Source organism: Scyliorhinus canicula, chromosome 3 (assembly GCF_902713615.1).
Source record: "Scyliorhinus canicula chromosome 3, sScyCan1.1, whole genome shotgun sequence".
NCBI classification, from domain to species: domain Eukaryota; kingdom Metazoa; phylum Chordata; class Chondrichthyes; order Carcharhiniformes; family Scyliorhinidae; genus Scyliorhinus; species Scyliorhinus canicula.
In genome coordinates, this window is record NC_052148.1 from 20254661 (window position 1) to 20272715 (window position 18055).

The window sequence follows — 18055 nt, forward strand, 5'->3', positions numbered from 1 at the left end:
AGAAGGCGGTGCAGCATCACCTTCTCCAGGTATCAAGTGACGTTCAAAGTGACCATACTACCAGTGAAACCCGCATGTGAGGGAACGAGGAAGAAAAACAAATTGTAACCTCTCACCTGATTATCTTCTGCTCGTGAGGGTCGTACAGAGACATGAAGAGTTCTGCTTCTTCGCCAATTTTACAGACAAAATTGCGGACCCAGATGAAAAGGGCGTTTGTGGGCGAAGAGGTCAAACGGACAAACCTGCTGTACTCGCTCTGGCTCTGATACTGAAAAAAGGGAGGAAAGGTAAACAATATCAGACTATTGGCAAAAATGTGACGCAAAGTTTTCAAAGGTCATTCTCACTAGTTTAAAATCGAGTTACTCGGGTGGATTGAGACTGTGAATTATCAGCATCCCATTGTGGGACAAACCCATCTACCGCCTACCTAGGCCCAATCCTCTGGACCATCACGTAACCTCAGTTAACTTGCACATCTTTAGACACTAAAGCATGGGCTAGCCACCTAAACTGGACATCTTTGGACTGTGGGATAGAAACCGGAGCACCCGGAGGAAACGCAGACACGGGGAGAATATACAAACTCCACACAGTATCCCAAGGCCGGAATTGAACCCGGGTCCCTGGCGCTGTGGGGCAGCAGTGCTAAGCACTGTGCCACCGTGCCGGTTAAATGCAAGTGAGCTTGTGCTGAAACATGGGGGCGATGATGAAGGGGGGAGGGAACACAAAGCTCTTTCCAAACAGATGCAAGACAGTGATCCAAGCCGGGATTTGAACCTGGGACCCTGGAGCTGTGAAGCGTTTGTGCTAACCACTATGCTACCATGCTGTCCCCAATGTCTTGACCAATATGTGTCCCTCAACCAACACCATAAAACCACAGAACTGGTTATTTATTTAATTTCAGTTTTTTTTATAAATTGCATCTTTTTCACCCTAATAAATAAGTGACCAATCTTCAAGAATAATTGATTGTCTGTTAAACTCTTTATGTCAACCTTAGCTTGGCAAATGTAAGCATTTTCACTTCACACCATTGCTAACAAAGAAAACATGAGAGTTCCTCAGAGGTTGTGCGATGATGTTGATGATCCTTCAAAGAGGAACTATTTAAGAGAATAGCTCTTTGTTTATTCTAAAATGGATTTCTTTACTGACTGATTCATGTCTAGCTATACGTGACACCGCTCAGACTTTCCAGCTCTGTTGAAGAGCTTGCCTCAAGTGCATTTTGGGCATAGCGTCTCCCAGTAGCAGGCTCCTCGCGCAAGGCCTTCTATTGAATTTAAACTGATAATAAAAGGAACACATTTATGTCGACATTCAAAGCCCACTTCAAGTGAGAACACTGCATCTTTCAAATGTTTCCTGATTAGGGAACCGTTGCTTTAGATTAAAAATTATGCAAGTTGAAATGAAAATGAAATGAAAATCGCTTATTGTCACGAGAAGGCTTCAATGAAGTTACTGTGAAAAGCCCCTAGTCGCCACATTCCAGGGCCTGTCCGGGGAGGCTGGTACGGGAATCGAACCGTGCTGCTGGCCTGCTTGGTCTGCTTTCAAAGCCAGCGATTTAGCCGAGTGAGCTAAACCAGCCCCAGTTATTCTGCTATCTAAGAAAGATGGCAGCGGGAAACCACGGAATTATAGGTCATTTAGCCCAATATATGTTGATTGATTTGATTTATTGTCACATGTACCAAAGTACAGTGAAAAGTATTTTTCTGCGGCCGAGCGAACTTACACAGTACGTATATAGCAGACAAAAGAATAATCAACAGAGATCATTGACAAATGATACATCGACAAACAGTGATTGGTTACAGTGTGGAACAAGGGGCCAAACAAAGCAAATACATGAGCAAGAGCAGCATAAGGCATCGTGAATAGTGTTCTTACATGGAACAGATCAGTCCAAGGGGGAGTCGTTGAGGAGTCTTGTAGCTGTGGGGAAGAAACTGTTCCTATGTCTGGATGTGCGAGTCTTCAGACTTCTGTACCTTCTGCCTGATGAAATGGTCTGGAAGAAGGCAATGCCTGGGTGGGAGGGGTCTCTGATAATGCTGTCTGCCTTCCTGAGGCAGCAGGAGGTGTATCAATGTGAGGGTGGCAAGCTTGTGTGATGCGTTGGACTGAGTTCACCACACTCTGCAGTTTCTTGCGATCTGGGACTGAGCAGTTGCCATACCAGGCTGTGTGATGCAGCCGGATAGGATGCTCTCTGTTGCGCATCTGTAGACGTTTGTGAGAGTCGATACAGACATGCCAAATTTCTTGAGCTTCCGTACGTTGTTGGAAAATTACTGGAGTCTACAATTAACAACTTAAAAATTTTCAGCTGATTACAGGAAGAGCCAGCAGGAGTAATGTCTGACAAATCTCATTGATTGTTTTTAGGAGGTGGACAGTGGAATGTCTAAGAATTATATTCAGTTGAACTCCCAGAATGAACTTGATAAAGTCCTCATGAGAGATTAAAATTGATGCTCATGGGATTAAAGTGGCCATTTAGGAAACTGGTTGAACAGAGGTAGACAGAGAGTGGAGACAACGGGTGCTCCAGATGGCAGATGCTCACTTGTGTATGGATCTGTGCTGGGGCATCAACTATTTACCAGATTTATTAATGACACAGATGATGGGAGGGAAAGCCACATATCCAAGTTTTCCAGGAGCAGAGTAGATGCAAGCATATGAACACAAAGAGATATTAATAAGTTAGAATAAATGAGAAAAACTGTGATTCATGGGTTTCAATGTAGGAAAATATGAGGTCTTTTCCTTTGGACCTAAAAGTCAGAACAGACTTTTATCTAAATGGTGAAGTGGCTAGCACTGTGGCTTCACAGCGCCAGGGTCCCAAGTTCGATTCCCCTCTGGGTCACTGTCTGTGCAGAATCTGCACGTTCTCCCCGTGTCGGCATGGGTTTCCTCCGGGTGCTCCGGTTTCCTCCCACAGTCCAAAGACGTGCAGGTTAGGTGGATTGGCCTGGAAAAAGGGTTCTTTTTTGACTTATGGATGTTTCATGGAAAGATTAAGAGTTACGTATAGAGTACTGTATTCTTTGGGGGATTTATTGGTGTTGATAGTTGTTAAGATGTTTACTGTGGGTTTGTAAAGTGTTAACTGGTTTCATAAATAAACAGTGTTTTAATAAAAAGTACTGTAGATTTCTGTTGCATCACACCTGCCGAGTATCCATAATCTATTAAAAGTTGTGGATCGGGTGAACTCCATGATACACTTTGGGGTTCTCTAAACCCTGGCCCACAACACTATGGTTAGTGTAATAAAAAAAGAAAATGCTGGAAATGCTCAGCAGGTCAGGCAGCATTGTGGGAGAGAGAAATAGTTAGCGTTTCAGATCAATGATCTCTAATTGCTATCATGGCTTCAGGAGTCCAGTCAGAGAGCACAAAGTTGTTGACAAGTGTATCCTACTTCTAATGCATTGCATGAAGAAGGAATAATTGTTAATCATCAAGATTGGCCTCTTACCGTTTCCTCCCTCATTAAATCTGTGATGTGCAGAGTAGCCTTCTTATGCGCTCGGAATAGGCTGATGATGCTTGTCTGGTCTGGATCAAGAATATTGCCATTCTCATCTCGAACTACAAGATCCAGTTCCAGCATTCTGTAATACACAAAATTAGTTAGTGATGTCAATGATGCCAGTTAGATGAGAGCAGACGTGCAAAGTGGCAATTAACAATCACCCACGGAAGATTTGAGCGTCATTCATAGTTCCATATTTTGGGCAGATGTTACTCAAATTAATATTTATCTCTCTCGCTCTGATGAAGTTCCGGATTTGAAACATCTCTGTTCTCTATGCACAGATGCTGTCAGACATGCTAAGATTTTCCAGCATTATCTGCATTTAGTTCAGATTCCAGCATCCACAGTAATTCGCTTGTGTAATATTAATCATCCCTTCGCCAAACGTAGCTTCCATAATATAGAGAAAAGACCATTCAAGCTCTGATAAAACTTACTTTGCCTTTCGCACTGATACTACACATCTTTGAATTAAACATTTTGTCTTCACTAACAGAGAGTCTGATCGAGTAAATGCCCACTCCTTGAAGAACCTGCCCAATTTCCATTCCATGTATTTACCAGAAATTAAGGCACTTTGAGAATTGAGTAGCGTTTCAATAGATTTCCTCTACTCATCTGCTTCCCCCCCCAAATCACCTTTCACAATCCACAACTGCCAATACGTCTCATTGAAACAGGAGCTGGTTTAGCTCAGTTAGCTAGACAGCTGGTTTGTGATGCGGAGCGAAGCCAGCAGCGTGAGTTCAATTCTTGCACCGACTGAGGTTATTCATGAAAGCATTGCCTTCATAACCTTGCACCTTGCAGCCATCGTCAAGTTAAATCAACACTAGTCAGCCCTCCCTTATGGTCATCATCGATTTTGGCGTTTTACCTTTGGGCAGCACGGTAGCATAGTGGTTAGCATAATGGCTTCACAGCACCAGGGTCCCAGGTTCGATTCCCTGCTGGGTCACTGTCTGTGCGGAGTCTGCACGTTCTCCCCGTGTCTGCGTGGGTTTCCTCCGGGTGCTCCGGTTTCCTCTCACAATCCAAAGATGTGCAGGTGGATTGGCTATGCTAAATTGCCCTTAGTGTCCAAAAAACACTGGGCAGACTGGATGCAGGGATGATATTTCCTCTGGCTGGGAGCCTTGAACAGGGGGCCACGGTCTCAGAATACCGGGTAGGCCATTTAGGACTGAGATGAGGAGAAATATGTTCACTCAGAGGGTGGTAAACCTGTGGAATTCTCGATCACAGAAGGCTGTGGAGGCTAAATCACTGAAAATATTTAACAAGGAAATAGATAGATTTCTAGCCTATAAAGGGTGCTGGGGAGTATGAGGAGAGCACAGGAGTGTGGTGTTGAGATGGAGGATCAGCCATGATCATGTTGAGTGGCGGAGCAGGTTTGAAGGGCCGAATGGCCTGCTCCTATTTTCTACGTTTCCATGCCCCACCTGGAAATTCTAAACACCATGACGAACAGGAATTAGAGAGGGACAAGCTTGATAGATCAATCGTCTCCTCCAGTTCCTAAACAATCCCACAGAACAGAAACTCACATCAGCACAAAATGCCCCTTCTAAAAATGCATGGAGCTGACTGTAACTTAAGTGGCCATCAGGTTTAGTCAAGCAACCACAGATGTGCAGGGTAGTTGGATTAGCCACGCTAAACTAAATTGCCCCTTAATTGGAAAAAAAAATTGGGTATTCTAAATCTATTTTTTTTAAATAATCAATTCCAGACGGTTACGCTCTCTGTTGGTCAGTTATCTTACACAGATTTGTGAAAATTATTTCGCAAGGTGTGAGCATCACCGACAAGGGCTGGCATCCCTTAATTACCCTTCAGGAGGTGGTTGTGCAACGCCTCCTTGACCCGCTGCTATCATGAGGTGTGGGTACCCTCAGTGTTGTTAGGGAGAGAGGTCCAGCATTTTGACAGTGAAGGGGCGGTGATATAGTTCCAAGTCAGCATGGTGTGCGACTTGTGGGGAGGGGATCTTGCTGGTGGTGATGTTCCCATGCATCTGCTGCCCTTGGCCTTCTAGGTACCAGGGATCACGGGTTTGGAAGTTGCTATTAACGGAGCGTTGGTGAGACTCTGCTGTACATCTTGTAGGTGATGCACACTGCAGCAACCGTGCATCGGTTGTGGTGACTTGTGCCTTGCATATGGTGGGAAGGCTGTGGGGATTCAGAAATTGAGAAACTCGCTGCAGAATTCCCAGTTGCTGACCTGCTCTTGTCACGATAATATTGATATAGAATCCCAGCAGTCATTTGTAACCCATTCGGCCCATCAAGTCTGCACTAAGCTTCTGATAGAGCAGCCTGCCTCGACCCTCACCCCTGCCCCATCCCTGTAACCCTACCTAACCTTTGGACACTAAGGGGCAATTTAGAATGGCCAATCCACCCAACCTTGGACTGTGGGAGGAAACCGGAGAACCCGGAGGAAAGCCACGCAGACACGGGGAGAATGTGCAAACTCCACGCAGACGGTCGCCAAAGGTCGGAATCGAACCCGGGTCCCTGACACTGTGAGCCAGCAGTGCTAACCACTGTGCCACCATGCTGCCAGTTAAACTTCTGATCAATGGTAACCCCCCCCCCCCCCACCCCACATCCCAGTGTGTTGATAGACCAAGTACACAACATAAAACCGTGCTCTGTACCTTAAATTTCACACTTCCAAATTCAGCAAGTGGAGAAGCCCAATCGGAAAATTGGACTAATGAAAAGATCATTTGGCCCTTTGAGTCTGCTCTGCCATTAAGATCATGGTTGCTTTAGTGTGGTCGTAACTCCATTTTCCTGTCTGCCCCCCAGACACCTTGACTCACTTGTCAATCAAAAATCAACCTAAATCTGTCTTATTTACTTAGTGGACGTAAATCCCCGACCAAGCAATAGCTTCCTCATTTGCTGAGTTCAATGTGATTTGTCCGCTTCTTGGTAACATGCAGCATTGTTTGTGTCTTTACACAAGTGCATAATGGGTTTGTACTGAGGGCTGAGTGGTAGAGGTTGGCTGCAAAGGGCCCTTCTCCTGCCCTGAACCTGCTTAGCAAGGGCCACTTTTGCCGGTGTAGCTCAAAGCCATATGACAGATGGGGTTTGTCACAAAGAATTTGTTAGCAACTTCCACTGTTTCCCATTCCTCAATCCAAATCGTCTCCTCTGGCAGACTGTGCTCAGGACGGGAGCTCTATATGGGTCTCCGAGATAGAAGGCAGGTGGGTTGGACAACTCATGATGGAGTGGGTAAGTGAGGTGCAGCACATATGGTTTCAGCAGCTTTTGGGTTTTTGTCAGTCGGTGATATGTGGCGGAGAGATGTTTGTGAGGACAGGAAGCCAGGGGCGGGGTTTTGAGCGACGAGTTCCAATTATGATTTCTATTGTTGCCATTCAACTGAGTGTCAGCATGATATGTGTGAGATGACCTTCACTAGACAGGTGCACAGTACACTGCTGTGGAGTGAGTTAGGAAAGGATTGTGGTCCGAAGTGTTGTGGCAGCAGTCCCCATATAGATACAGCAACTTTGGTTAATAGGTTGTTCCTGTTTTCCGCCTTTGCTGCTGTTTTCTTCAAAGGTTCCCAGAAGGGCAGAATCCAATCTCGAGTCACTATCATGGGATCATGCTCTTTGTCTCTGACCATCCATGTATATATGCAGTTCTGTTTTGGCACTGGCATTGTGGAGGTAGAATACACTGGATATTGTTTGAAAGTGATTTACCGTAAGGTATCATGTGCTGCCTTGGCTCATCAACTTTTCAATGTCTTCACTAAAGTTCTGGTCCAGAATTCTCCATCCAGGATGGAGCTTGGGTGGCACAACAGATGCCATCAGCATAGATGAACTTGGACGTTGTTGTCTGTAGGACATTTAGACCATAAGACTCAAGACCAAAAGACATAGAAGCAGAATTAGGCCACTCGGCCCATCGGGTCTGCTCCACCATCCAATCATGGCTGATCTTTTTCTCATCCCCATTCTCCTGCCTTCTCCCCATAACCCCATAACTTATTAATCAAGAACCTATCTATCTCTGTCTCAAAAGACACTCAGTGAATTGGCCTCCACAGCCTTCTGCGGCAAAGAGTTCCACAGATTCGCTGCCCTCTGAAGAAATTCCTCCTCATTTCTGTGTTAAAGGATCATCCCTTTAGCCTGAGATTGTGTCCTCTGGTTCAAGTATTTCCTACAAGTGGAAACATCCTCTCCATGTCCACTCTATCCAGGCCTCACAGTATCCTGTAAGTTTCAAAACAATCCTGCCTAATCCTTCTAAACTCTAACGAGTACAGACCCACAGTCCTTTTTCCTTTTCCAATCATTCGTATCCTCGACCTACACCATACTCGTGAGCAGCGGGTTCCACATCCATAAGACCATAAGACATAGAAGCAGAATTAGGCCACTTGGCCCATTGAGTCTGCTCCGCCATTCAATCATGGCTGATACCTTTCTCATCCGCATTCTCCTGCCTTCTCCCCACAACCCCGGTCCCCTTAATAATCAAGAACCTATCTATCTCTGACTTAAAGAACTCAGTGACTTGGACTCCACAGCATCTTTTGGATTCGCCACCCTCTGGCTGAAGAAATTCGTCCTCATCTCTGTTGTAAAGGATCGTCCCTTCGCTCTGAGACTGTGCCCTTGGGTTCTAGTTTCTCCTACAGGTGGAAACATCCTCTCCATGTTCACGCTATCTGGGAGTATATAACCTTAACATGAGAGCCAGGCCATTTGGGAGAGATGTTCTTTATGTAAAGATTAGTAGAAGTGTGGAACTCACACAGAAAAAGCCATAGGTGTGGGCTCAATGAATAAGTTTAAATTGAGAGAGATCGAATTTTGCTCGCCCAGGACATAAAAGGGTATGGGGCCAAGTCAGGTAAATGTATTAAGCACTGTGCACGTTTTTGGTCCCCTTACCTCAGAAGGAACATTATTGCCATAGAGGGAGTGCAATAAAGATTCACCAGTCTGGTTCCAGGATATGGTTGAACTTTCTTATGAAGAGAGATTGGGCAAAGTGGGCCTGTATTCTCTCGCGTCTTGAATACTCAAAGGAATACACAGGGTAGATGCAGGAAAGATGTTTCCCTTGGTTGAGGAGAAATTTCCTTACACAGAGGGTGGCGAATCCTTTGGAATTCTCCACCCCAGAGAGCTGTGGAAGCTCAGTCACTGAGTATGATTAAAGCAGTGATTTTGTTTGAAAATAAATTTACAAAGAACAAAGAAAAGTACAGCACAGGCCCTTCGGCCCTCCAAGCCTGCGCCTACCATGCTCCCCGTCTAAACTAAAATCTGCTATACTTCCGCGGTCCGATTCCCTCTATTCCCATCCTATTTATGTATTTGTCAAGACGCCCTTTAAACATCACTATTGCCACTGCTTCCACCACCCTCTCCGGCAGTGAGTTCCAGGCACCCACTACCCTCCGTGTAAAAAACTTGCCTCATGCATCTCCTCTAAACCTTGCCCCTCGCACCTGAAAGATGCGCCCCCTAGTAATTGACCCCTCTGCCCTAGGAAATAGCCTCTGACTATCTGACCCCTCTACCCTGGGAAAAAGCCTCTGACTTTAGAGTACCCAATTCATTTTTTCCAATTAAGGAGCAGTTTAGCGTGGCCAACCCACCTACACTGCACATCTTTGGGTTGTGGGGGTAAAGCCCACACAAACATGGGGAGAATGCGCAAACTCCACACGGACAGTAACTCAGGATTGGGATCGACCCTGGGACCTCGGTGCTGTGAGGCAGCAGTGCTAACGACGGCGCCACCGTGCTGCGCTAAGCAGTGATTAATAGAATTTTGATTAACAATAACATAAAGAGTTATGGGGACAGTGTGTGTAAAAGTCATTGAAGTGTCCGATCAGCTATGATCGTAATAAACGGCGGAGCAGGCTTGATGGCTGAATGGCTTACATCTGTTCCTATGTTCCTATACAAATCAACCATGATCAGATTGAACAGCACAATAGGTTTGAGTGACTTACTCCTGTTTCAATAACAGTTTGTTGTAATTGCAGTTAAGTGTAAAAATAGGGGTGTGGGATTGATCAGGTTGGGGTGACAGATTGCATTACTCCCGCAAAAGGATTTTAGTGATCCAGCTGAAGTTTTAACGACAATCCAACAGTTTCACGATCACTTTTACCGAGGACAGCTTTTTTAAAAAAAAATTCAGATATTTTAAACACACTTTGAATTTTGCCGTAGTGGGATTGTAAACACACATGAGCTGAATACACTCCAGCACATCGAACAGCCATAACTGTGAAAATGCAGACTTCAAACATACTTGTTTCCAAAGTCTATCTTCGTGGTGACTTCTTGCTTCAGTTCTTTGAGTTCATCCTGCGGCAGTGTTCCTGACAGGAGCTGGGATCTCCTCTCCATTAAGTCGCACATCATCGAGGTAACTTGCCGAAACTTGGAAATCTGACCAGTCTGAAATAAGCCCAGAGGCAAACCATAGGTTAATGAGTGCCTTTGTGACTGGATATCGTAACTGGCTAGCATGCCAGGGTTAAAAGGGGACACCTTTGTCTTGTGGAACAGAAGCGAATATTGGAGACGCTATTCTAAGCTTTTTATCAAACCTTCGTGAGACCCCATCTGAAGTACAGCATACAGTTCAGGATGATACAGTATCACCGCTTGACATTCAATGAACCCCCACTATCTACATCCTGGGGGCTACCATTGATCGGAAACTAAACTGGACTAGCCATATAAATACTGTGACTACCAGAGCAGGTCAGAGGCTGGAAATCCTGCGACGAGCAACTCACCTCCTCTCTCCCCAAAGCCTGTCCACCACCTACAATGCGCAAGTCAGGAGTTCAATGGAATTATAGAATTTACAGTGCAGAAGGAGGCCATTTGGCCCATCGAGTCTGCACCGGCTCTTGGAAAGAGCACCCTACCCAAGGTCAACACCTCCCCCTATCCCAATAACCCAGTAACCCCACCCAACACTAAGGGCAATTTTGGACTCTAAGGGCAATTTATCATGGCCAATCCACCTAACCTGCACATCTTTGGACTGTGGGAGGAAACCGGAGCACCCGGAGGAAACCCACGCACACACAGGGAGGATGTGCAGACTCCGCACAGACAGTGACCCAAGCCGGAATCGAACCTGGGACCCTGGAGCTGTGAAGCCATTGTGCTATCCACAATGCTACCGTGCTCACCAGTTGCCTGCATGAGTACAGCTCCAATAACACTCCAGCAAAAGGACGTGGCTGGGACGACGGGAGAGGCCTCCCACAGACTTCCTGACAGCCAGCACACCTCGCAAAATCTGACACTATCCAAAACAAAGCAATCCACTTTGATACTCCCCCTTCCAGAAATATTCACACCTTCCACCATCAACGAACAGTAGCAGCCATGTGTACCATCTATAAGATGCACTGCAAGAACTCGACAAGGCTCCTTAGGCAGCACCTTATAAACCCATGACCACTACCACCGAGAAGGAGAAGGGCAGCAGATACTTGGTAACAGCACCACCTGGAGGTTCCCCTCCAAGCCACGCACAATCCTGACGTGGAAATATATCACCGTTCCTTCACTGTCACGGGGTCAAAATTCTGGAATTCCCTCCCGAACAGCATTGTGGGTGCACCTACATCTCAGAGACTGCAGCAGTTCAAGAAGACAGCTCACCAACATCTTCTCAAGGGGCGATTAGGGACGGGCAATGGGTGCAGCCTAGCCAACGACACCCACATCCCGTAAATGGATTTGACAAACGAACATCGAGGGTGCAAAGTCATTTGCAAGGAGAAGACCAGGACTGCGATATTTTACCTGATGTGACATTGTTTTAAGAGAGAATATGCTATTGTGTAACCACCCAGGGTGTAAACCAGGATGGGATTTCATACCAGTATCGGGGCAGACTGGTAACAGGTCAAGTGATGCTGCATTATGTAGTGTAACACTTCTGTAACAATAACTCAGACGGTAACAACAGTGAAACTATCAGCATTATCCATGAAAACCTATAGCATTTTCTGGCATCTGCACATGCAAAATAACGTGGAAATCCAGAAGTTACTCTCAGTATTTCTCTGATCCTTCAGAGGACGCACTACTAAAGTCATCCAGACCCCAATCCCAAAGCAATCTGTGAATCACAAAGAAAATAGCTTTTTTCATCTTTGTATCTCGCTGTTAAATAACCTTGGGAAAGCTGCATCTGTGAAATTTTCATAATTACTGCTAAACATCATCACTGGCCCTGAAAATTATATTGGTGGAATGTCAAATTTCTCCAACATAATCGAACCATCAGCATCTGCCTTTTTTGAAATTTGTGATCAAGATCAATTGGAAGGGGCAATAAAAGCTGTCCTTGTCAACAAGGCCCGCATCCCCATGAACAAAATAAAAAAGCCTCTCGGCCCGCTCTGCTGGCCACCTTGCACCTGAATGGGAGCGCGACGTGGCTGGGACGACGGGAGAGGCCTCCCACAGACTTCCTGACAGCCAGCACACCTCGCAAAATCTAACTGCGAGGCGTCGGTTTAAAACCTGCTTTGGCGTGCTGACCGGGATCTAACGGGCTTCCGACATCTACCTTCCTCCCCAGGGAGACCCCAGCCAGCAATGCTGGTACTGGCCTACACAAATATGGAGCAGGTGGAGCGGCACCTGTGGGATCGCCCAGGACATTGAAGGGCAGGGTGCCCAGGTTGCATTGTAAAGCCAGCAGAAACACTGCCAGGGTGCAGGGTGGCATTGTAAAGCCAGCAGAAACACTGCAGAGTGCCAGAGTGGCAGTGCAGGGTGCCCGGGTGGCATTGTCAAGCCAGCAGAAACACTGCCAGGGTGCCAGAGTGGCAGTGCAAGGTGCCAGTGGCAGTGAAGGGTGCCCGGATGGCATTGTCGAGCCAGCAGAAACGCTGCCAGGGTGCCAGAGTGGCAGTGCAGGGTGCCTGTGGCAGTGCAGGGTGCCCGGGTGGCATTGTCGAGCCAGCAGAAACGCTGCCAGGGTGCCAGAGTGGCAGTGCAGGGTGGCATTGTAAAGCCAGCAGAAATGCTGCCAGGGTGCCAGAGTGGCAGTGCAGGGTGGCATTGTAAAGCCAGCAGTAACACTGTCAGGGTGCCAGAGTGGCAGTGCAGGGTGGCATTGTAAAGCCAGCAGTAACACTGTCAGGGTGCCAGAGTGGCAGTGCAGGCTGGCATTGCAAAGCCAGCAGAATCACTGCTAGAGTGGCAGAGTGGCAGTGCATGGTGCCAGGGTGGCATTGCAAAACCAGCAGAAGCACTGCCAGGGTGCCAGAGTGGCAGTGCAGGGTGGCATTGTAAAGCCAGCAGTAACACTGTCAGGGTGCCAGAGTGGCAGTGCAGGGTGGCATTGTAAAGCCAGCAGTAACACTGCAGGGTGCCAGAGTGGCAGTGCAGGGTGCCCGGGTGGCATTACAAAGCCAGTAGAAACACTGCAGGGTGCCAGAGTGGCAGTGCCAGGGTGCCCATGTGCGAGGATGGCACTGCCAAGGGTCATGGTCTGAGGGTGGCCAAGCCCCTAAAAAGAACGTGGAAGGGAATATGAAGGGTGGCGGGCGAGAAGGGCAGGGATGAAGGGGCCTCCAGAATGCTGGGGGGGGGGGGGGGGGGGGGGGGGGGGTGAAGGATGGGGATCCTGAAAGGGGGGTCTGAAAGGGGGCCTGGGAAGGCCTGGAAATGGAGAGTCCTCAGAAACATTTAGTGGGTGTTATCGCTTGGGAGACAGTGGGGTTATGCCCATGTGTGTGGGGGGTGATATTGTCCATGGGTGTGGGGTGTGGAGGTCCTACAAGCCCACTTAGCGATCGAGGCACCCTTTCAAAATGGTGGCCCAATCTCTGAGGAGCTGGTTTGGCCAGTGGGTTCAGCTCCCCAGTGATAAAAATAATTCAAAGTGTGAGCTTGACTGGGGAGAAGCTCCTCAAGGCCCAGAAAAATGGTCAGATAGCGGTAAGGACCTTACCGACAGAGCCGGGGTCAAACTCCCAGCAACACCCATCACAAATGACACTGAGAAACTTTTCCATTAGATCACGTCCTCTATCTTAAACCAATCATGGGGCGAAATCAACCAGCCTCGTTGCACTCAAAAATCAGTGTGGCCCGTTAAATGCTGGGAGATTCCTCTTCCGGGATCTACCCACCTAGCCACGCCTCTCAAGTGAATCCCATCCATTGTGGGCGGGATCACTTTCTGGCAAATCTATGGGTTCTAACCTCCACGCCTTGGGGATCTCGGGCGAGCAGCGTTCAGTGCTGATCTCCACAAATGTGCACCAGATAGAATGTCATTGTGGGGGTCTTCCAGGGGATCGGAGGCCGTGAGGTACCTGCCTCTTGTCATGGTGGCACCCTGGCACTGGCATGCAGCCCAGGTGGAACTGTTAGCTAGTGGGGCACTGCCTGGGTGCCAGGCTGGCACTGCCAAAGTTGCAAACTGGCATTTTATGCACGATAGGTGACCTGTGTGGGCGCAGGGGCGGGGTCCGAGGACCCCCTTATGGGTGAGTTGGGTCTTGAGGAGGTTCGGGGCGGGGGGGGAGGGGTCAGGAGATCCGGACGCGATCTCTCTGTGCACTGAGGAGTTCCGGTGAATGGAGCTCCTCAGTGCAGAAAACGTGGCTAAGTGTGACTTTGGCCGCGCATTCCCCACTGAGGCCCCCGATCTACCGGAATGGCTCTTTGATGGCATGGTGTTTCTCTGCGCTCCGAGCACCGGGAAACACCTGGCTAATCGCACGCGCGATGAGACTGTTCCCATTCGGTAGGATGGGCCCATGAACATTAATTTTACTCTCCGAAAGTTTGGCTTAAGAGAGAAGGATAATCAGCTTCCTGATTTTCTGTCTGTGAGAATACATCAATTTGACTGGCTACTCACTCTGCCTGTGACATCGCTGCTGCTGGATGATTGGAGATCCCCTTGACTTGGTGTCAGACGTAAACAGCTGTCAGGAAAGGGGAAATTCGTGCCATAGGAAACCTGGCGCTCTCCTTGAGGTGAGCGCGAGGGCTGTTGCCTTGTTACTGGCTGTAAAATCCAATCCAATAAAGCAGCCCAAAACGCTGGAACATCCCTTAAGCCAATGACTGTAGCAGCACGTGAGATTCATTTAATTTAAGTATGACTCTCCGTAAAAGTGAATCAGAAATGCAGATGCATTAATATCACCTCATGAAATAAAAGTCAGAATTGCAAATTACCTCAAAAATTCCTTCTCACATTGCCTGCGAGGCAAAAGTTATAATTAAGCTCTTAGCACTAATTAAGCTGATATTCATGTCTCAGTATGTCATTCTAGCTGTAATCAGTTATTAGAGAACAGGGCAGCTACTGCCTCGGAAACACTTCTCCCTACTAATTCTTACATTACGTTTTTAATTGGCCTTTTTGTGAAGAAGCACTTAAGGGGCTGTGAATTTCATTATTTTTTTTGAACAAAAGGCTTTCTTTCTCGTGTCGATAATTTTGAAACCCTGCACAACAAGGGGAATAATGATGTTAAGTGATAAAAGCTCAGTGGTCTTGAACAGCTCACTGTCGCTGAATTGCATTCCCTTGCTTATTGTTGGCGGTCTCAAATCATAGAATCATAGAATTTACAGTGCAGAAGGAGGCTTTTCGGCCCATCGAGTCTGCATCGGCTCTTACAAAGAGCAGCCTACTCAAGCCTACCCTATCTCCGTAACCCAGTAACCCCCCACTTAACATTCTTGGACACTACGGGCAATTTAGCATGGCCAATCCACCTAACCCGCACATCTTTGGGCTATGGGAGGAAACCAGAATACCCAGAGGAAACCCACGCAGACACGGGGAGAACGTGTAGACTCGGCACAGACAGTGACACAGCCAGCGGGGAATCGAACCTGGGACCTTGGAGCTGTGAAGCAGCTGTGCTAACCACTGCGCTACCATGCTGCCCTTAAACTGAGGCAACCCGTGGTTAACCTGTACACGATGACGGATTTTTCCTTCCCCCACTTCAGAATAATCTTTCTCAGTCCTCATCCAAACTGAAAATCTTGAGGATTGGCCATTTTTAGAACCATCCATTTCAATGGCTTATGTTGCTTGCACATCTGGTTAATAGCCTTTACTAAGCAATTAAAATCGTATCCCTTTCAAAAACCCGTGGTGCAACACATTGGTTAGATGGAAAGGGAGGAGAGGCGATGATATTGGTGTCGCAGTAATGTCACCAGATTAATCTCCCAGAGGCCTTCAGGCACAGGCTCCTGGCCCACCATGACAGCGGTTCAATTCCGGCCTTGGGTCACTGTCTGTGTGGAGTTTACACTTTCTCCTGAGAGCAGGGGGGGGGGGCTAGACCAGTTGGTTTTTCAGAGGGTTGGTGCAGATTTAATGGGCCGAATGGCCTCTTTCTGCACTTTAGGGATTCTGTGATTCCCATGATTTCTTCTCTGATAAGGTCAGAAGTGGGGGTGTTCATTGATGATTACGCAATATTCAGAACCACTTGCATATGCAGCAAGACCTGGACTACATTAAGGCTTCGACTGATAAGTGGCAAATGAAATTGGTGCCACTTACCAGAAAATGACCATCTCCAACAAGAGAGAGTCCAATCATCTCCATTTGACATTCAATGGAATTCCATTGCTGAATTGCTGACATTGTATCGGGCAGCACGGTGGCGCAAGTGGTTAGCACGGTTACCTCACGGCACCGAGGTCCCAGGTTCGATCCCGGCTCTGGGTCTCTGTCCGTGTGGAGTTTGCACATTCTCCCCGTGCTTGCGTGGGTTTCGCCCCCCACAACCCAAAAAAAATGTGCTAGGTAGGTGGATTGGCCACATTAAATTGCCCCTTAATTGTAAAAAATGAATTGGATACTTTAAATTATAAAAAAACATTGTATCAGTGAGAGGAGATCTCATCGATACTCTTCCAAACTGCAATGAATATAATCCTAACCAACTTAGTTGCTCCTCATACAACAGTCCTGCCATCCCAGGAATCAGCCTGGTAAACCAGTCTCTCCATAGCAAGAACATCTTTCCTCAGATAAACTGCAGGTGTGTCTCACCAATGCCCAAGCAATTGCAGTATTCCTGCATGCAAATCCTCTCGCTGTGCAAGCCAACATTCCATTTGCCTGCTGTACCTGCCCGCTTACTTTCAGTGACTGATGCATGAGGACACCAAGGTCTCGCTGAGTATCCACCTCTTTCAATTTACACCCATTCAAATAATAGTCTGCCTTCCTATTTTTACTACCGAAGTGGATAATCTCACATTTATCCACATTATACTGCACGTGCCATACACATGCCCACTCACTCAGCCTGTCCAACTCCCACTGAAGCATCTCTGCATCCTCCTCACAGCTCACCCTCCCACCCAACTTTGTACCATCTGCAAATTTGAAGAAAATACATTTAGTTCCCTCATGCAAATCATTCATATATAATGTGAACAGTTGGGGTGCTGGCGCAGATTCCTGTGGTACCCCATTATTCACTGCCTGCCAATCAGAAAAAGACCCATTTGTTCCAACTTTTTTGCTTCCTGGTTGCTAGCCAGCTTTCTATCCATCTCAAGACACTACCCGTAATTTGGACATTCTGAATTGTCATTCAGTATATCCGAACAGGTGCTGGAATGTGGCGACTAGGGGCTTTTCGCAGTAATTGCAGTGTTAATGTAAGCCTACTTGTGACAATAAAGATTATTATAAAAAATTACATGTGCTTTAACTTTACATAGTAATCTGCTGTGCGAGACCTTATCAAAAGCCTTCTGAAAGTCTAAATAAACCACATTCATCAGTTCTGCCTGGTCAACTCTACTGGCTACATCTTCAAAGAATGCTAGTAGATTTGCCTTCCATAAATCCATGCTGACTTTGTCTGATTACACCACTGCTTTCCAAATGCTGTGCTATGAAATCATTGATAATGGACTCTAGCAAATTCCCTACTACCGACGTTAGGCTCACTGGTCTATAGTTCCCTGTTATCTCTCTGTCTTCCTTTTTGAAAAGGGGGATTATATTAGCTACCCTCCAATCTGTGGGAACCATTCCAGAGTCCAACTCTTAGGAAGCTCAGCACTCTCCAGGGCAAAAAAATCCAATTGATTTGCATTCCATACACCACCATCAACATTCAGTCCATCCACCACTGCAGCGTGTATACCATCATCAAGATATACAGCAGCAACTCATAGAATCTTAGAATCATAGAATTTACAGTGTATGAGGAGGCCATTCGGCCCTTCAAGTCTGCACCTGCCCTTGGAAAGAGCACTCTACCCAACCCACACCATCACTCTATCCCCGTAACCCAGTAACCCCACCCAATATTTTTCTGGACACTAAGGGCAATTTAGTATGGCCAATTCACTGAACCTGCACATGTTTGGACTGTGGGAGGAAACCGGAGCACCCGGAGGAAACGCACATAGACACGGGGAGAACGTGC

General features: G+C 47.1%; 1 protein-coding gene across 1 annotated transcript in view; it reads right to left on the minus strand.

Moving 5' to 3' along the window:
• LOC119963845 (dedicator of cytokinesis protein 2-like) overlaps window positions 1–18055 on the minus strand; it is a 1353280-nt gene that overhangs the window by 1134873 nt on the left and 200352 nt on the right. The window contains 3 exon segments of the mRNA XM_038793193.1: window positions 117–271; window positions 3509–3644; window positions 9889–10037. Coding sequence (XP_038649121.1) covers window positions 117–271; window positions 3509–3644; window positions 9889–10037 — 440 coding nt within the window.